The sequence below is a fragment of the Sus scrofa genome, chromosome 14 (assembly GCF_000003025.6).
Source record: "Sus scrofa isolate TJ Tabasco breed Duroc chromosome 14, Sscrofa11.1, whole genome shotgun sequence".
NCBI classification, from domain to species: domain Eukaryota; kingdom Metazoa; phylum Chordata; class Mammalia; order Artiodactyla; family Suidae; genus Sus; species Sus scrofa.
In genome coordinates, this window is record NC_010456.5 from 47,496,237 (window position 1) to 47,516,569 (window position 20,333).

A 20,333-nucleotide genomic window follows, 5' to 3' on the forward strand; every position below is an offset into this window, starting at 1 on the left:
GCCCCGTTGCATTTTGGGATGGAAGGCGGCGGAAGGCCTAGAGGCAGCGCAGCGCCTTCTGGGATGCATAGGGGAGTCTCTCTTCTGGGAGCAGCGGCAAGAATTGCGTTGTCATAGTAACAGTAGGCGTCGAAACTTGTCTTGCCTGAGAAGCCACCTCGGAGGTAAGTGGAGCGACTTTCGCTTCTCCTGTGGCCATTGGTTTTTCCTTTGGTTAGTTCGCTATTATCGGTGTAAATAAAGCAAAAGCAAACTTTTTCCTCTCAGAGGTAGAGAGACCCAAGAGGCCACTTAAACTTTCTGAGCCTTAGGAGAGAGTTGAAAAATGACGAAAGCACAGTTGGAACTGGTGCTATATTTTAAATGTACATTTAACATGTTTTAGTTTTTAATATGTATATACAAATTCCGTATTGTGTTCTTTAAAGGGTAATTACAAGATTTATACAAATATTCACACGAGTGTGATGTGGTCTGGGGAGTAGATGAAATTTGCAAAGTTAGATGTTTTCTTCCTTCAGGCCGCTAAACTCCATTTGGAGATTGCCTCAAAATTTTAAATTTGAAGAGTTCCCATTGTGGCGCAGCGGAAACGAATCCTAGTAGTATCCATGAGGATGCGGTTTCGATCCTGGACTCGCTCAGTGGGTCAGGGATCCAGCGTTGCGTCATGCTGTGGTGTAGGTCGCAGACCCGGCTCGGATCCTGCATTGCTGTGGCTGTGGTGTAGGCGGGCAGATGTGGCTCGATTCTTTCCCCAGCTGGGGAACTTCCATATGCAGCACATACAGCCCTAAAATGCAAAAAATAAAAAAATTAAAATTTGAGGCCCTTGTGAATGTGACCTGACCTAAAGTCATGGTCATTAACTCACCCTTTAGAGGTAAATACAGATATCAAGCACTGACCAATACTTGTTTTGAAAAATGTGTGTTTTATTATGTACTTTCCATGATAGCTAAAATAAAAACTTAATGATTCAGAGTTCCCTCTGGCGCATTGGGAGGCTGGGATGCAGGTTTGATCCCCAGCCCGTCATGGTGGGTTGAGGCTTCCGAGTCGCTGCAGTTGCAGCATAGGTCTCAACTGCAGCTTGGATCACTGATCCCTGGCCGGGAACTCCACAAACCATAGGGTGGCCAAAAAAAAAAAAAAAAAGAAAAGAAAAAAAGCCTAGTGCCTCTACAAACAACGAAAAATGAAATATAATGAAAAATGGGTAGGGGAAGGTGAGCTAGCAAAGACTTTGAAGGAACTTGACAGAGCGGTGTGAGGAAAAGCAGGGTCATGTGGTTCTCACAGCAAAAGACTAAGGTGTGTTTCAGAAAGGCTCTGAGAACAAAAGGAATGGGGCTGGCAAAGAGAAAGGAGAAAGAGACTGTCCAGGCCAGAGGCAAAAGTTTGGGGCATTTGGGAGCATGTAGGGTGTGACTGTGTAGGAGGAGAAGGATGGACCTGAGAGGACAGTAGTGGCTCGTTAATCAAAGGAACACAGGAGCAAGGCCACTGTCATGGGTGTGTGATCCTGGCAGTGGCCATGGCCCTGTGCTTGAGCCAACGCTGATTCTTAACAATATTTTAACAAGGCACCCTGCACTTGCAAATCATGTAGCTGGTCTACACAGGAAGGGCCTGTTTTGCTCACATTGATTTCGAGGGGGGGTCAGTGGAAAGACACAGATGGAGGTGTCTAGAAAAGAAATTGTACATTGGGTCTGGAGTTCAAAATAGGTACTAGATTTTACAGATGAGGAAACTGAGGTTCTGGGAAGGGAAGGGACTCATCCCAAGGTCACTCAGCTGCTAAGTAGTGGAAAATGGACTTTCACTAGGCAGCCTCGTTGCAGAGCCCAATGTTGAAATCACATGTCACTGCCTAATGAGTTGTGGACAGAGCTGGGCACCCAACACCAACAGTTAGTTTCCTTCTTTCTGTCCTGTGGAAACTGCTGTGTGACTCTAGAAACATGTGAAGCACATTTTAGCTTTATAATGGGAAGAGATTTTTAGCTATTAGAGCCATCCACTCCTGGAACGCTTTGTGAACCTCCATCACCATCATGGTAAAGAGCCCAGGCTCTGCAGGCAGACACACCTGGCTTTACTTCCAAGCTATAGGCAAGCCACTTTACCTCGCAGTACTTCTCTTCCTCATTTGTAAAATGTGAACAAGACCGACTGCTTATAGCAGTTGGCAATTTAAATATTTTATTTTATTTTATTTGGCCTCACCCATGGCATATAGAAGTTCCTGGGCTAGGGATCAAATCCAAGCTGAAGCTGCAACCTATGCCACAGCTGTGGCAACACTAGATCCTTACCCACTGTGTCACAGTGGGAATGCCTACATTTTTAATTAAGAAAATGGATATTCCATATACATCCACACAGTTGTATTTGTTATATTCATCCTTCAATGCCACCTTCGTGCATGCAATTTTTTTCCCCTTCACTGTTGTTTTTTGAAAATTGAAGTATAGTTGATATACAATATTATGGGAGTTTTAGGTGTATAGCATAGTGATTCATAGGTTTTTTTTTTTTTTTTTTTTTGCTGTGCTTTGGCAGTAGAAGTTTCTGGGCCAGGGGTTGAATCTGTGCCACAGCAACAACCTGAGCCACAGCAGTGATAATGCCAGATCCTTAAGTTCTAGACCACCAGGGAACTCCACGATTCATAATTGTTAAAGGTTATTTTCCATTTATAGTTCTTATAAAATATTAGCTATATTCCCTGCATTATTCAATATATTCTCATTCATGCATATAATTTTTTTCCCCTGTTGGATTCTTTGTTACGCTGTGTCCTAGCCCAATCATCATAACACCACGAGGAATAAATCTTTTTTTTTTTTGCTTCTTAGGGCCACACCCATCGCATATGGGAGTTCCCAGGCTAGGGGACGAATCAGAGCTACAGCTGCCAGCCTATACCACAGCCACAGCAATGGGGCATCTGACCTGTGTCTGTGACCTACCTAACAACTCACAGCAATGCCAGATCCTTGATCCTGACCCACTCAGTGAGGCCAGGGATTGAACCCTCTGCCTCATGGATACTAGTTGGGTTCATTTCCGCTGTGCCACAGCAGGACTCCCAGGAATAAATCTTTAGTCAGCTTAGTTGACCACTGCAGTGAGGGAGAGGAACTGTGAGGGTCTGACCCAGGAAAAGTCAGGATTATTACATCACATAGATGAAGTTTGGTGAGATGTAAAACCAAGCAGTATTATGCATAGGCTCAACACAACACAGGGATGCATGAGAAAGGTCAGCTTCAGGTTTGGACAGCAAATATCCTGTTTCCTTGTAAAACTACAAAGTTGAGATAGACATGGAATGTTGAGTCCAGAAATTCCATACCAGAGCTGACTTGGCTCTTCCAGGAATGTTTGTTTCTTTCCCCTGTCCTCCCTTCCTCTCTTCCTATTCTTTCTTTTCCTTTTTTTTTTTCTTTTCTTTTTAGGGCCGCACCTACAGCATATTGAAGTTCCCAGGCTAGGGCTACAATTGGAGCTGTAGCTGCTGGCCTACACCACAGCCACAGCAATGCAGGATCTGAGCTGTGTCTTCAACCTACACCACAGCTCATGGCAACGCCATGATCCTTAACCTACTGAGTGAGGCCAGGGATGGAAACTGTGTCCTCATGAATACTAGTCAGGTTCATTATTGCTGAGCTTCAGTGGGAACTCCAGGAATGTTTTTTTCTTACTAACATGATTTCAAACAGCAAATTTCTGATAGTTTGTTATATTAGAGGGAAAAAAGAATCCCAGTAAAAAAAAAAAAAACAGCCACTCAAACAACATGGTTACTGGGACACTTCATAACTGTAAGATGACCTTGGGAGAAATAGTGTTTCCTGTTTACATTGCCACTGGCTTTATCTGTGCCTTTCCTGATGCATGAACAGAGGAACTTTTACCTGCTCATGCCAAGCTAACATTTACTTTCCCAGCCATAGACCCCCAAATAGAAGTCCTGAACCAAATGATTTAGCCATTTTTCTTTTACTTCCCCTAACCCATTACCTAAAACAGTACAGCTCCACCCCTGATCACTCACTCTGTTTCTAATAGCTGTGGAAAACATGTCTTCTCCCCACTGGTCACTGCAGTATCTTTGAGTCCTTAGGGATCAGAGGTGACTCTACCAAGGAAGCTGCTTCTCATCAGGGACTGCCATCCTGGGGATGGTAGGAAACAGAATCATTGCCATCCACCATAGGCAGAGGACTAGGGGGCAGGCATAGTCCTGTCCCAGACCAAGGCAGCTCCATTGCCCATAAGTTTCCAAGGCCCCCCAGGAGATCTGAACCTGAGGATCCACGGAAGAAGCTGGGCCTCAGCTGGACTCCCTCCTTTCCCAGAATGTCATCCTGATGGGCCATACTCAGCCTTCTTGCACTCGACAGTCTAATTTTATAAAGTACTTCTGTAAACAGATGCACTTCTCTGTATTTAGTTATGTCAAAAGATTGGCTTGTGATAAATCAGGCACAAAACTAGATCATCTTGAAAGAATGAACAGTGGCAATTTGTTATAAAATGATTGCAATAAAAATTTTTTTATGGCAGTATTCATTTTATTGGGATATTTGCTTGATTGCCATGGTCTGGAACTGAAACTGCAATGTCTCCAATATACATTTGCATTTTATGTATTTATTTCATTCATTTATTTAATTTTTTATATTGGAGTATAATTGGTTTATAATGTTTTTAGTTTTTCTGTGGTTCTCCCTCATTACACTGAAAACTCAGTGAGGGAAAGGATGTATCTGTTTTTAAAACATTTTGTCGGGGAGTTCCCGTCGTGGTGCAGTGGTTAACGAATCCGACTAGGAACCATGAGGTTGCGGGTTTGATACCTGCCCTTGCTCAGTGGGTTACCGATCCGGTGTTGCTGTGTGCTGTGGTGTAGGTCGCAGACTCGGCTCTGATCCCGCATTGCTGTGGCTCTGGTGTTGGCCGGCAGCTATAGCTCCTATTAGACCCCTAGCCTGGGAACCTCCACATGCCACGGGAAAGGCCCAAGAAATGGCAAAAAGACAAAAAAAAAAATTTTTTTTCTCGGGGCATAGTTGATTTACCATGTTATATTAGCATCATGTTTACAGCAAAGTGGATCAGTTATACATATACATATAGCCATTCTCCCCCGCTCCATAGGTTATTACAGAACACTGAGTAAACTTCCTTGCACTATACGGTAGGTCCTTGTTATCTATTTTGTACATAGTGGTGTATGTATGTTAATCCCATCCTCCCAATTTATCCCCCCCACCACCATGGTTTCCCCTTTGGTAATTCTAAATTTAATTTAGAAATCTTTGAGTTTGTTTTTGTTTTATAAATAAATTTTCTGTATCATTTTTATTTGATTCCACATGCAAGTGATACTGTATGATGTTCGTCTTTGTCTGGTTTACTTCACTTAATATGATAATCTCTATGTTCATGCATGTTGCTGCAAATGGCATTATTTCATTCTTTTTATGGCTGAGTTCTATATTTAGTTTTTTAAAGAACCCCCATTCTGATCTCTATAGTGGTTATACCAGTTTACAGTCCCACCAACTGTGTAGGACAGTGTAGGAGGGTTCCCTTTTCTCCACAGCCTCTCCAACATTTATTGTTTATAGACTTTTCGATGATGGCCATTCTGGCTGGTATGAGGTGATAACTCATTGTAGCTTTGATTTGCATTTCTCTAATAATTTGTGATGTTGAGCATCTTTTCATGTGCTTTTTGACCATCTGTCTGACTTCTTTGTTGTTGATTACTATTTTATATATAGTAGTGTGTGTATGTTAATCCTACCCCTCTAATTTATCCCTCCCCCTACCTTTCCCCTTTGGTAACTGTAAATTTGTTTTTTGATTTTATTCCCTACCCCCCCACCAGCATGCAGTAGCTTGATGTGGGACCTCAGTTCCCAGACCAGGGATTGAATCTGAAGTGGAAGCCCTGAATCCTAACCACTAGACCACCAGGGAACTAACTCCCCACAAGTTTGTTTTGAAGTCTGTGAGTCTGTTTCTGTTTTAGAAATTAGTTCATTTGTATCACTTTTTAGTGTAATAAAATTTTTATTTAGAAATTTTTAGAGAGGTTTTAAGGTCCTAACATCTCAAGTTGAGCTAGAAGTGAGCATTTTTTTTTTTTTTTAGAAGTGAGCATTACATTAGAATAATCTTGTCCAGCCTTTTCATCGAACACGGGAGAAACTATTTCAAACTCAGAGAGGTTGAGTCACCTGGCTGATGTCACACAGTGCCTCCAGAGCTGACTCTTGGACATAAGGTTCTGCTGTGGAGCTAGGCAGTTGGGGAATCCTTTGTTCTCTGTCCTTGCAGAGATTTTTTTTTTTTAAGGTTACTTTCCTAGTCCTGATAGGTGACCCTGCCAACCATGGTTTTGTGTGTCAAATGATTAAATCTTGTTCCTTAAATTGCTCTGTTTTGTCTCCAGGAGGCTCCCAGCTTTCTGACTGGTTGAGAAAACCGGCCTGTCTGATTCGGTCCAGCTCCCCGCCTCTGGGCAGGCGGGCAGAAAATAGCTGACTTCAGCAGTCGCTCATGTGACCACTGCAGCTCCAAGTCCTGTCCCTGTCCCAGGCCAGGGTGGGCACTTTCAGGGGCTCCTTCTGGGAGGGGTACAGGTAGGGACCCCAGCCCTGCCCTTCCACCGCTGGAATTGCTGAGGGGGAATGGGACAGGCATTGTTGGACAGACTTGGGCATATCAGAAGTCAGACCTTCTCTGCTGGTCCAGGACGCTTGGGGCAGCAGGGACAGAATGTGGCTGGCCTCACTATGTCTCTCACCATCCCTGCCTGCCCTCCCCCTCCTCTTGTCCCCTTACCTCCAGGAAGCCCAGCTCTGCCCTGCCCTTCCTTCCTTTGTTCTTTGGCCTTCCTTTCCTTTCAGCTGCAGACCTTTTCCCCTTTCTCTCTGCTGACTTAGGAGTGTGCCGCAGCCGCCGGGCGTGGAGGGATTAATCAGTGACAGGAAGCTGCCTCTTTCAGAGCAGTGACTGGCTGTGGTCAGGAGAGCCTCTGCAAGGCCAGTCCTAGGAGTCTGTCCCACTCCCTGCCTGCTGCTCACCCCTGCTCCTGCCATGGGGTGCCTTGGGGCCCTTCTCCTCCTGCTGGGGGGCCTGGGAGCTCTTGCCTGGACCTGCGGTGAGTAACTGTACCTCTTTCATCCTGGGTCCTTAGGAGGGAAGACCATTTTGTCCAAGCCCCTCATTATATAGCTGGGGAAACTGAGGCTCAGGTGTTGACGGGGGACCGCTGAGCTGCCCCTCTGGGCTCTGAATTTGGACTTAGCTGGAGCTCAGTGTTTAGCACATTGTATTGAGATTAATTGCACGTCTGACTCTCCACCAAAGTGCTTCCATTACTTCAGTCATCTGTTCTTTTATTCATTCAACACATTGATTGTGCCTTCTCTGTGCCAGGTGTGGTGTTAGGCTTTGGGGAGAGAACAAAGTGCGAGACAGGTCCCACCCCTGCCCTCCTAGAGCTTCCGTTCTAGTGAAGGGGACAGAAGTCAAGAGGCAGGTCAGTGCTGTACTTGAGGGCTGTGCTGAGTGACAAAGCCCAAGGCATGGAGGGGCCGCTGGTTCAGGGAGAGAGGGTGGGCATGGGAACTGAGACTCTAAGGAAGAAAAGGAGCGAGCAAGGGGGTGGGCACCCCAGGCAGAGAGAGGTGAGCGTATGGAGACCCTGGTGGGAGACACAGGCAGGCATTTGCTTTACATTCTACACACTGAGGCCTGTCTGCTCCCAGTGCCCTGAGGGGCCTCTTGGGACCCGTCTGGGAGTTTGAGCGCACAGGCACGCTTACACTGGCCCCTGCTGGAAGCAGAGGCAGGAAGGGAGGCATCTGCATACTGGGCCCTCTATTCTTTCCTCCTTTTACTCTGCCCACAGCATCACGCTCTGTGCCCACCAGAGGAACTCTTATGATCCTTGGAGAAACTGAGAGCAGGTTTAGTCAGGTCCAGATGGCCGATGAAGCAGTCAAGGGTCAAAGGGGCCAGGCACCCCAGCTTTCCAGGGCTTTGCAGGACTCAGTTCTCAGGACTCCAGGTCAGGGTCCTCCCCAGCACCAGGAACCACCCACCTGTGTTCTACAAGTGCAACCAGACCCCTCAGCCCTTGGTTCTTGGTCCCTGTCCAGACAGTCTCAGGGGAGGCCTACGACCCTCAGCGGGTGTGAACCTTTCAACAGTTGGTCTATAAGCCCAACCCCACAAGAGTCCTAGATCAGGTTTGGGGGTGCAACCTGCTGCTGCTGGGCCATTTAGTCAACCCCAGTTTCATTCACTCCCTGGTAAAATGGGCTAAGAGTGCTGTCCTGCCCTCCTTCTGCTTTACTGACTTCAAGCCCTGAGTGGCTGTAAAATTCACAAGGATGTTGCACTAGTGCTGGTGGCAGGGTGGGCTCATGTGCACTTTCCATTGCCAAAGCCAGGCCTCAGCCGGTGGCACCGGGTGGCCCAGAGAGCAGGAGGTGCTGAGGAGAAGGAGCTCACACAGGGCCACTTTTATTGCTCTGGGTGAATCTGCCTGGCTCCTTCCTGCTCAGGAGTCTGAATTGTGTTTGTCTGCCTCTCTTTACAGCGCCAGCTCCTCTTATGAACTTTAATCGCAGGGCTGACTCACTTGCTGGAGGTCAGAGCCCAGGCAGGGGCTCCTTCATCAGTTTGAAGAAAAGGGAGAGTAAAAGAGAATGGTGGAGGGACAGATAAGCAGAGAGACAGGCTGGGAGATGGAGAGAATGAGATAGATTCATGGAGAGAGAGGGAAATTGTTATAGAAATGGAGGCAGACACACAGAAAGGCACTGAGAAGAGAAAGGAAAAGAGAAGCAACCCTCGCTCCAAGTTCCTTTGCTCTGTCCCCTGGGAGGGGCGGCTTGTCCAGCTTCCTGGGATGCGGCCCAGTGGTGGCAGCTGAGGCCCTGCAGTAATAGGGAGGCTTAAATGAGGAAAAGTCTGAATTGCCTCCAAGGCCACTCACTCAGCTCAGGTTCCCTCCCTGAGGGTGGAAAGCTCCAGTCACACAGATAAATGGTTGCAAGCAATGATGGCTTTTGTAACAATTCACCTCACAGTCTCAGGTCCTTTTTGCCTAAACTGAGGTGGTTCACCAGGCAGTCCTGGTGGCCAGTGGGCGGGCTGGCATGTTTTAAAATTGGATCTGTCACCTGTTCTCGGTGGGAATTTTTGTAAATGGGTGGAACACGCACACAACTTTGAGTTTCTGCCTCCTCCTTTATGCAAAGCAATGAGGACAGTCGCTGCATCACAGGGCTGGGGCGAGGACCAAGGCAAGCGGGACAGAGTGGTTACCTGGCACCAGCTTCCTCTGCCCTGGGCCTGCCACCCCTCCTGGCCCACTTCAGGACTCTGGCTTTCCCCCTGTACCCACTACCTCTCATTACAGCCAGACTCCCCCATATGAACAGGGTGTGTGCCTGGTGGCAGTAGGGTGGAGATGTTTATTCCCTGGGAAAGAGCCTGGTAAGGGGGCCTGGACCTGCGACCTCACTTGGTCTGTTCTCTTTCCTTAGAAATAGCAAAGGTGGACAGCGACCTGGTGGAGAGACTGGGCCAGCGCCTCTTGCCCTGGATGGACCGGCTCTCCCCGGAGCAGCTGAACCCCAGTATCTACGTGGGCCTGCGCCTCTCTGGCCTGCAGGCCGGGCCCAAGGAGGCCCACTACCTGCACAGCCTCAAGCTCAGCTACCAGCAGAGCCTCCTGAGGTCTGGCTGCTCTCTTCTTCTTTCCCCATGTTGTGCTCCACATTCTAAGAGACTGGAGACCTGTGCTCCAGTTTGGGTCCGTCACTATTTTGTTGGGAGACCTTAGGGCAAGTTTCATCTCCTCTGGTCCTTTCTCCATCTGTAGGATGGGGTTAGTGTGACTAGATTGGAGATGCCAATCCAGGACCTTTGTGCAGCTACTGTACCCACCTGTACCTGAGGCAGACATCACTAATTCATGACCGCACTCTTTCATACTGAGCCCAGCAGCAGCACCTGACTATCTGTGTTCCCTTTCCAGGGGGCAGTAAGGCAGTGCCTGGTCTGAGGTCCAGTGTGGGAGTTTGAATGAGAGGTGAAGGGTCAGGACCACCATGGAGCATCTCCTGTTTGGACTCCCTCTTGAGAGGTGGATGCAAGGCAGGGAAAGGAAAGAAAGGGGAGAATATGGGTGAATTTGACCAAAATGGTGGGGCACATACATGTCCTTTGGATGCAAGAGTCCTCAGAGTTTGTCCTTGAGTTTAACTTTTCAGCTTTATGGAATATGCCTGGCATACAACTTACCTAGCTGAGTACATCTGCTTTGAGCAAGTCTTATAAACCTCTCCAGCTGCTAGGACTTTTTCCACTTTGTAATGTTGGTGGAGGATTATCAGGGTGGTACTTTCTCATGGAAGTGTTGTTAACTGGCTTTATCCTAGGTCTGTCTCCAGCAATGACAAGAGTGATTCGGAGGCCAAGCCCTCTATGGGCCAGCTGGCCCTCTATCTGCTCGCTCTCCGGGCCAATTGTGAGTTTGTTGGAAGCCGCAAGGGGGACAGGCTGGTCTCACAGCTGAAGAGGTTCCTGGAGACTGAGAAGAGGGCTATTGGTGAGGAGAAGGCACCGTCTGCCAGGGGAGGGCTCATCAGACAGCATTGTCCAGTGAAGCAGCTACATCACAACTTCAGGTTTTCTCCCCAGGTCTCCTTCCACCCTCCATTCTACCTGTCTCTATGTCCCCCTAGAGGCTTGGGCCTGAGTCGGTAGCCATCCTTGATCAAGCCTTTCTTGTATCCCACATGCACTCCATTGGCGAGTCCTGCTGCTCATCCACCAAGATTGACCTGATTATCCACCTTTGGGACAAGTGCACACCCTCCTTACCTCTCGCTCCTCAGCCTCTCCACTAATTTACCTGCCTTCTGACGCAATCTAGCACACACAGAGTGAGCATTTTAAGTATAAATCTGATCTTGTTAGTGCTACTTAAACCCTCCAGGAGCTGCTCTCTGTTGTGTTCACAGCCCTCAGGCCCAGCCTGTCTGCCCTTTTCTCCTCTCCAGACTCTGCCCATCCACCCTTCAGTCCCCCCACTGGCTTGCCCCTGTGGTTCTGGCCACATCGGTCTTGTCTCAGTTCACAAACTAAGGCCTTGACCTATGTTCCCGCCATCTGGAAGGTTTCCTTCCCTTTCTTCACCTTTAGCAGCTCTCCCTCGCCTTCTTTCCTTAGCATCACTGCCTCAGAGAAACCTGCTTGATTCCCTAGCTACTCAAAGACCTCTGTTATTTGGCCCCTTGGGCCTCTGTCCACAGTTCCATTATAATCATGGTCTTGTGAGCTTGGGTTGTGTTGTTTTTGGAGGCTCTGGCTGCACTGTGCCTGTCCTGCCATCACTGTCCATACCTCCGAGCACAGCACCTGATACTTAGTGGGGCCTCAATAAGTATGGCTCAAGGGAATGAAGGAAAGAAGGATCCCATGACCCAAGGGAGGGTGTCAGGAAGTGCAGGCAGTGGGGTCCCAAGCTGTCAGGGCTGGTTGTTGGGAGGGGACAGAGAGGTCCCCTCTCAGGCCCAGTGTGATGCCCCCTCCCTGTGGTTTTCTCCCTCCCAGGGCACAATCACAAGGGCCACCCCCACACCAGCTACTACCAGTATGGCCTGAGCATCCTGGCCCTGTGTCTCCACCGGAAGCGGGTCCATGACAGTGTGGTGGGCAAGCTCCTGTACGCCATAGAACATGAACAGCATCCTGACCTCTCTGTGGGTGAGTGGGACAGGCCCTGAGGGCCAGGCTGGCGCTCCTCCAGCTGCCACCCCACACTCGCCTTTCCTTGAGACCCCTCCTATCAAGTCATTAGGAGTGTAGTGGCGAGGGCTTATGTGGTGCAGTGGCTGTGAGCCAGCGTTGGAGCTGGGCTGGGATCCTGAACCCACCCTCCATTGCACACTTACTGCAGGTCACCATGGACAAATCATCTGGCCTCTGTGGTTCAGCCTCCCTGGTAGAATAACCCCTCATAATATCTCAGTAAAAGATGCCTTATAAGTAAAGGGCATAGCCTGGTGCCTGGCATGGAGAAAGTTCGGGATACGCAGCTGTGATGTTCTCATCAGATGAGCTGGGAAGGCTGAGACCTGGGTTCTTGATCTGCTTCCTCACCGAGTGACCCTCTCACCGAGTGACCTCTTGTCTTCAGTGCCCTTTTTTTTAATCCTCCTGATTTCAAGGTCTCTAGGCCTGGCTATGTTCTGTGAGTTTGTGTGCCTTACATAGGGTGCAGTAGGATGGCATAGGTTGAGGGGAGAGTAGGTGCCCAGAGAGAAGGCAGCAGGCCCTCTGCCAGTAGGAAGCTTGTTCTGCCTCAGAGGCTCATAGAAAACCCACAGCAGACACATTAAATCACCTCGGAATGGGGAGCTTAACCCCACCCTCCCAGGGCCCCAGCAGCTTCCTGGGCCTATTAAACCAGACCACCTGGGGGTGGACCCAGACATCTGCCCCTTTCAAACTCGCCCTATGATTCCGAAGCACAGGCAGGTTTGGAAACGAATGGTGTAGGCCAAAGTCCTCTTGCCCCCCACCCCAATCCCCCACCCAGTGTCTCTTCCCAATGTCTAACCCCCAAGCAGCAGATAGGGATACAGTGACTAACCATCCCAGTTTGCCATCCCAGAAACTGGGCAAACTGGGTTGAGTTGGTCCCCCTAGCTGATGGAAACTTTCTAGAATGCTGCTCTGACCATCTTGCCCTCCTTCTTCCAGCCCTCCCGTGGCTGCCCATTGCCCCAGGGTCCTGCCTGGGCTGACCCCACTTGGCCCTGTCCCCTGCAGACACAACAGCCATGGCAGGCTTGGCCTTCTCCTGTCTGGAGGTATCCAACCTCAACCTCAATCAGAGAGACCGGATTGCCCTGGCCATCCAGAGAGTGCAAGAGAGGATCCTTAGGGCCCAGACCCCAGAGGGCCACTTTGGGAATGTCTACAGCACCCCTCTGGCTCTTCAGGTGGGAAAGAGCCTCGGACTGTGTGCCCTCCACCCCCACCCGGGGCTGGTGGGAGGAGACTGGTCAGGGGCTGGAAGGCCTGGCTCCTCCTGGCTGGCTTCCCACCTCCTCCCTCTTTTCTCCATTCTGTCTCCAGTTCCTGATGACCTCCCTCAAGCCCATGGAGGAGCAGGGCACAGCATGCCTCAAGGCAAAGGCTGCTCTGTTGGACAGCCTACAGCACAAGGCCTTCCAGAATCCTCTCGTGATTTCTCAGCTTCTGCCTGTCCTGAACCAGAAGAGTTACGTGGCTCTCATCTCGCCAAACTGCCAGGCACCAAAAGGTAGCCAAGCCTTTCCTAGAAGTCCCCTCCTTTCAGTCTGTGTTGAAGTCTGCCCATCCCAGTGAGGGGAGGTTGCTTGATCTTGATTTGCTGAGTCAAAAGGGGTCTGCAGGAGTTCCCATCGTGGCTCAGTGGTTAACGGAACTGACTAGGAACCATGAGGTTGTGGGTTCGATCCCTGGCCTTGCTCAGTGGGTTAAGGATCCTGCGTTGCCATGAGCTGTGGTGTAGGTTGCAGACACAGCTCGGATTCCGCGTTGCTGTGGCTTTGGCGTAGGCTGGCAACCACAGCTCCGATTCGACCCCTAGCCTGGGAACCTCCATATGCCATGGGGAGTGGCCCCAGAAAAGGCAAAAAGACCAAAAAAAAAGGGGGGGGGAGTCTGCAGGTGTGTGTGGGCCTCACTGGCAGCTAAGATGCAGTCACAGATTCTAGAAGCTCACAGTGTCAGAAGGAAGACACCAAATGATGAGCTCTGGGCAGGCCATGCATCTCCAGCCCCTTGTGTGATTCCCAGAACAGAGGTATTTGCTTCCTGAACTAGTGGGGAGAGACACACTTAGAGCTCTGACATATAATGAGTCCCAGTTAGCTGCTTGGATCAGGGCTTCATCTGGGAGAGGGACTGGAGTTGGTGCATGAGATTTGCCAGGGGAAAGAGAGAAAGAAGGGCAGAGCAGAGGGGGCAGCAAGGACAAGACTGCAATTTGGGGAAAGGGTCTTACTAAAGACTGGATCAGGGAGAATGAAAAGGAGGGGAGGGCATTCCCATTGTGGCTCAATGGGTTAAGTTCCTGACATAGTTCTTTGTGAGGATGCGGGTTCAATTCCTGGTCTCGCTCAGTGGGTTAAGGATCTGATGTTGCTGCAAGTTGCGGCATAGGCCTGCAGCTGCAGTTCTGATTTGACCACTAGCTTGGGAACTTTCATATGCTGCAGGTGCGGCCTCAAAAAGGAAAAAAAGGAAGTTCCCTTTGTGGCTCAGTGGTGATGAACTGGACTAGTATCCATGAGGATGTGGGTTCGATCCCTGGCCCCACTCAGTGGGTTAAAGATCCATCATTGTGGTGTAGAAGCTGTGGTATAGGTTTCAGATGCTGCTTGGCCCTGGCTTTGCTGGGGCTATGGTGTAGGCCGGCAGCTGCAGCTCTGATTTGACCCCTAGCTTGGGAACTTCTGTATGCCGTGGGAGTGGCCCTAAAAAGAAAGGAAAAAGAAAAGGAGGGGAGACTTGGAGGTAATGGGGTAACATGAACAAATATATGTTCTAGAAAGAGCCCCCTGGGTGCTGTGTGGCAGGTCAGTGGGATGGTGGAGACTGGAAGCCAGTAAGGGGCTTGACTTTGGGAGGCAGGGGATGTGGGAGCTGAGGGATGGAGAGGCAGCCAGGTTTTGGCTGCCAGGTGGTGGTGGCCTTGACCGAGGTGGGCCCCAGGGGAAGGAGGAGGTTCCAGTGGGCTGCAGTGCCTTCCAGGGAAGAAAGGAGGAACAGTGCCTGGTCCCCTGCCCTCAGACCAGCTGCCCCTTCTCCTCTCCCTGGCAGTCATATTGGAAACAGTTAAGGAGACTCCTTCACAGACACAAGTCCCAGAGGTCATCCATGTCACACTGAAGGTCCCCAGCATCTTTCCTCCATACAAACACTCCATCTCTGTCCTTGACGGCTCCTCCTTGGAAGATGTCCTGAAGAAGGCCCAGGAGCACGGAAGATTCAGGTGAGACCCCCACCTCCCAGCCCTCAGCGGAAATGGGACAGCGGAAATGGGATGGAGGGAGGGTTCCTTCAGGAGAAACCCAGGCTCTGCTTCTAGCTTCTCTACCCCTGACTTGCACCTCTCTTGGTGGTGGTGGAAGCAGGTATCATCATTAGGAGAGCAGGCAGACCTTCTGCATTGGAATCCCAGCTCTGCTGCTCTCCATCTGGGGACCAGACCAGTTACTGATCTGTCTCTCAGTGAGGACAGCAGTTATGCTCCCCGCCCCTTCCCCCAGGGGCTGATGCAGGAGTCTGGAAATTAATGCACAAAAAAGACTAAGTACCTGATTTTTGTGTGCAAGGTCTCATACTTAAGTCAGCTCTCAATACAGGTTAGAATCAGAGAGATAAGAATTTTTATTATCAAATGATCCTGGTCTAATCCCTGTGCTGAATTAATTACCCGGGCAAGCCCTATGCAGAATGTGGAGGGACAGTGGCCTTAAACTTGCTTTAGTGTGAGGATGAGCTTTTCCGGAGCACTGATCTGTGTCCAGCCATATCTGTGCCTAAATAAGATAGGACTGTTTACCAGTGGGGAGTCTGGCCCAGTGAACAAGAGCTTTCCCCTGGGTCATCCAGATCCCAGACTTCTTTTCCAGAAAGAAGGTCCAGGAGCACAGGCCTTAAGAGGGACATTTCTGTCCCCAGCTGGAGTTCCCAAAGGACAGCATCCTGCTGTTAGGGAGGGCCCACTGCTGGCACCTTGGGGTCATCTGGGGCAGGGATTTCAGGCCATAGATATGCAAAGACTCCTTTAAAGGGCAAAAATCCTCCCAGACCCCAGATCAAGTTATTTTTGTCACAATATAACTTAAATGTGTACTAATATGTTTACTATTATTTAAAACCTTTCTCTTTCTGACTCTAGACAGCTGTGAATCCTAAATAGCTCTGCAAATTAAATACAAAGAAAACTGTGAAACCAGTAACATTCATATAAGGACTGTGCTGAGGAGCAGGTGTACTCCTTGACCTGTGCGGGTGAGCCCGGCACTCTCAGCACTCCCTGGATTTGAGCTCCCATCAGGCTGAGTTTGTATGGGCAGCTGTGGCTTGTAGACTCTTTCCTGGCCCCACACTCCACTTGCTACCAAGCTGACCTCATTCCTCTTCCCAGTAGTCTGCAGGGCATGTGGAAACTTCTGGAACCAGAGCCACCACTAGGTGTCTCTGCAGAGCTCCGCCTCGCTGCTCCTGCTTCTCCCTCATGATGGTCTCACCCTCACTTGTTGGGCTTTGGCAGCTTCTGGTTCTCATCTCCAGAGAGGGGATGACATCCCCTGAGTGGGCTGGAGAGGATATGTGAAGGCGAGGTTGCCCAGGAAGGGTTTGGCCAGCACTGCTGTGAGGGTGAGGGCAGTACTTTTCTTGTGCAGGTGGTTCTACTTCTGCCCTTGGGTAGAGGGGAGCAAAAGTCACCTTTCTTCTTCCTCCCCTGTCCCTTTGGTAGGTATGGAACACAGGCCTCCTTGTCAGGCCCCTACCTGACCTCTGTGATGGGGAAAAAAGCTGAGGGACCTGAGTACTGGCAGCTCCTCCGAGCCCCCAACATCCCCCTGCTGCAAGGTGAGTCTGATGGTCAGCCCCCTGGAGACATGTTCTCCAGCCCAGTCCTGTCCCAGGACTGAGGCTTCATCAACACACCCCAGCTTTCCTTTGAACCTTCCTGGGCCTCAGCCTCCTATAATCATTGATGCTCAAGATTGCATATAATATATTCAGCTATTCAACTGTATTTGTAAGTTTTTGTTCTTGTTTTTGTTTTTTGGCTGCGGTGTGCAGCAGCTTGATGTGGGAATCTCAGTTCCCAAACCAGGGATTGAACCTGAAAAGCAGTGGTGAAAGCGCCAAGTCCTAATCACTAGACCACCAGGGAACTCCCCAGAATTTTATGTTACTGTGGCGACTCAGGGAAATCAGATAGGCAAAAAAGAAAATTAAAATTGCCCATAATTCACTACTGAGAAATAACTTTTGGTGTATTTCCTTCCATATAATTTTTAAAATGTAAAACCTGTTTTTTAATAAAAATGAAGCCGTGCTCTTTAGCTGTGCTGATAGAAATAAAATGAGTTACATGTGTAATTCTAAATTTTAGAGTTGGTGAAACTAACAGTAATAATATATAATGGTATATACATATATATGTATGTATATATCTTATTTAACGCAGTTCACCAAAAAAAATATCATTCCAAGTTGTAATCAATGCAGAATTATTAATGACATATTTTTGCATGTTTTTTTTGCCATTTCTTGGGCTGCTTCCGCGGCATATGGAGGTTCTCAGGCCAGGGGTCCAATCGGAGCTGTAGCCACCAACCTACACCAGAGCCACAGCAATGCAGGATCCGAGCCGCGTCTGCAACCTACACCACAGCTCACGGCAACGCTGGGTCCTTAACCCACTGAGCAAGGCCAGGGATCGAACCTGCAACCTCATGGTTCTTAGTCGGATTCGTTAACCACTGAGCCATGACAGGAACTCCCATGGTTTGTTTTTTGGGGGGTACTTTTTAAGTGCTCCATAGCCATGTATGGTTATTGGCTGGCATATCAGATGGTACAGCTGTTGTTTGGCAATTTATTTTTTTCATTCTTAACATATTGCAGATGTCTTTCTATGTCAGTGTAGGTAGGTCTTCCTCTTTCTTTGTAATAACTACATAGAATATATCATCCACTAGGGTGTTTTGGGCTGCAAGTAACAGAAATGTAATACAAACTAGCTTCACAATGTGACATCCATTGGCTCATCCATTGGCTCACATGACCAGATTCCATCAGGAGCAAGGATTCCAGCCCCAGCCTCACTTGCCTCTCTTTGCTGGATTCTTCCTCCTGAGAGGCCCTTCTGTGTCTTCCCAGGGCTGCTCCCTTTTATGACTGAGGAAATTTGTCTCTGAATCCCCCAGCAAATGTCTCTTAGCTTCTGAAAGGCAGAATCCTATTGCAAGGAGATGGCCCAAGTTCCGCGCCTATCATTGATAGAGCAAAGGGACCATGGCAGGGCTGGCTTAGGCCAGTCAGGGCCCAGCCCCGGCGTGGAGTCGGGTGGGTGGATCGCAGCTTAGCAACTTCTGCTGGAACTTTAGGGTGTCTCCATTTCTAACTCATACCCTAAGCTGTCATAAGCATTCCCAAGCATCAGCCCAGTCACCATACAGACACTTAAGGGTCATCTGTCCCTGCTCCTGCTACCTGGAACTTCTGTTGGGTACTTGCCATGCGCCAGACATTGAGCCAAGTGCTTTACAGAAGATTGGACTTTCTAAGGTAGCTCAAAAAAAAAAAAAAAAGCACTTTCTTTCCCTGCCTGGCTTCTGAACAAATTGAGAAATAAAACCAAGCAGTGACAGAGGGAGAGTCTAGATCTGGCCTCTATTGCTGATGAAGCCTGGACAGTGGACGCAGCTGAGGGGAGAGGCTGATGGACTCAGCCAGGAGGCAGATGTGGGCAGTTGTGTCTCTGCTGCCCATCCCTTCAGCCCCTGAGTCCAGGAGGAAGCCCTCTCCTGTGGAGAAAAGAAGGGCCCTGTTGTTGACATCATTATCATCCTCATTTCAGAAGGATGGTTAAATAACCTGCCCAAAGTCACATCCCTAGTGTGCACAGCTGGGTCTTGAGCCCAGGAGTCGTGCTGGAGCCTGGGTTGTCCCTAGTAAGTGAAGGGTGACTTCACTCATGGTCTTGGTTCTCCCCAGACCACACTGAGCAGGTTCCTCTTCCTAATGGTCCTTTGGGGGTGACTGTATAGACAGCGACCCCACCTGTCAGTTGTCACAGTCCCATACCCTCCCACACGTTCTGGGGGCTCCCCCACTGCAAAATGAGCTGAGTCTCAGTGACCCTGAGGTCACAACTGAGTTCAGTCTCTAGACTGGCTCTGAACAGCCCCCAGTTTCCTACCACCAAGTCCTGAGCAGATCTTACAGACCCTGGCCTCAGAGAAGGGTTCCAAAAGGGAGGTTGGGGGGTGGGACACTCCACCCTGTTAATCTCCCTGCTCAACCTGTTTCTGCAGGTATTGCTGATTACAGACCCAGAGATGGAGAAACCATCGAGCTGAGGCTGGTTCGCTGGTAGCCCCTTGGGCTCACCCACCCTAACTGCCTCCCACACTTCCTGGGCTTCTCTCTCCAGACATCCCTGTAACAGCCACATGCTGACGCTGCTGCCTCCTCCTGTGCACTTGTCCCTGGATCACCCGAGTTACCACCCCTGTGGGGGTCCTAAGCCACTGCTCACCCTGGAGCAGGGAGCCCAGCACCTTCTCCAGGAGGTCTGACTGCCTGGGCTTGGCCGTACCTGGCCCTACAGGTATCCCGTGAAGGCTGAACGTGGGCTAGAGGGGGTCATGAATATCTCTGTTGACTCCTTGGCTCAAGAAGGCCGCCAGATGTTGGTGTTGTGAGTACCGCTGGCTCCAGGATTGGAGTCTTGCAAGGAGAGCTCCATGGCCTGACCCCAGCTCTTCACTCAGGCAGGGCTGTGGCCCCAGAGCCGGCCGTGAGGTAGCAGCTGGCAAGAACTCTGCAGGCCCGCTCTCACTGCACCTCCAAAATAATTAAAGAATTGATTGTGCACGTGCCCCAGTGTCCTGAGGCCTCATGCTTGGGGCCAGTGCAGGGGCTGGGACAGGGAAGGGGGAGACACCCCCTGGGGAGCGGCAGAGGAAGAGGATGTGTGAGCATTCTGCTGAGTGCTGGGGGACTGGTGCTGGCCATTATGATGCGATTACTGTTTGGGGAGTGTGTACCTGATAGACACTTTCTTGCACAACTCTGAGGTTGTTGATATTTCTGTTTTCCTCTCTGCTTTGCAGATGAGGAAACGGTGCTCAGAGAGGGGGAGTGACTCCCTCTCAGTGTCAGTCAGGGGGTGTGGCTTAGGAGACAGATCTGGCCTGGGGAGGCCCCCTGACTGAAACACTGAAAATCAGGGGCCTCAATGATTGTGTCATCTAAAAAGCACCACGCAAGAGTTCCTGGGGGCAAAATGAGGGCTGTAGCCTGGGAGACAGCATTTCAAAGAGCTCTGAGAAATTGCTCTGAAAAGGTAGGGGAGAAATCAGTGTTATTTATGATTTTAGTGAATGGGTTACATGCAGTCAGGTACACATATTGGCAGAAGGTCACAGCTAGTCTCCTGAAGGTTACTGCTCATCTTGTGAAAGTTACTTACTCCTAGTCAC

General features: G+C 49.6%; 1 protein-coding gene across 9 annotated transcripts; it reads left to right on the top strand.

Annotated features, from left to right (window-relative positions):
- Positions 9 to 19,730, top strand: TCN2 (transcobalamin 2). Of its 9 annotated transcripts, none has more exons than XM_005670820.3 (12): positions 18 to 164; positions 6,479 to 6,668; positions 6,972 to 7,189; positions 7,468 to 7,570; positions 9,588 to 9,780; positions 10,485 to 10,654; positions 11,662 to 11,814; positions 12,883 to 13,055; positions 13,192 to 13,378; positions 14,923 to 15,094; positions 16,589 to 16,704; positions 19,164 to 19,730. In XM_005670820.3, exons 5-12 carry the CDS (start codon positions 9,647 to 9,649, stop codon positions 19,223 to 19,225), a joined length of 1,167 nt encoding a protein of 388 aa, XP_005670877.1. In that variant the 5' UTR covers positions 18 to 164; positions 6,479 to 6,668; positions 6,972 to 7,189; positions 7,468 to 7,570; positions 9,588 to 9,646; the 3' UTR covers positions 19,226 to 19,730. The 9 variants fall into 9 exon arrangements, with proteins under 9 accessions (NP_001231365.1, XP_013838503.1, XP_005670877.1 ...); XM_005670821.3 differs by having other exon boundaries at positions 6,479 to 6,630; XM_005670818.3 differs by lacking the exon at positions 7,468 to 7,570 and adding an exon at positions 5,176 to 5,215 and having other exon boundaries at positions 47 to 164; positions 6,479 to 6,630.

Bases quoted from the DNA above. Each gene is read 5' to 3' on its own strand.
- TCN2 (NM_001244436.1), top strand. From the start codon at position 7,126: ATGGGGTGCCTTGGGGCCCTTCTCCTCCTGCTGGGGGGCCTGGGAGCT. The intron at 13,056-13,191 runs GTGGGAAAGAGC...TTCTGTCTCCAG, and splicing joins GCACCCCTCTGGCTCTTCAG to TTCCTGATGACCTCCCTCAA. The intron at 16,705-19,163 runs GTGAGTCTGATG...CTGTTTCTGCAG, and splicing joins CAACATCCCCCTGCTGCAAG to GTATTGCTGATTACAGACCC.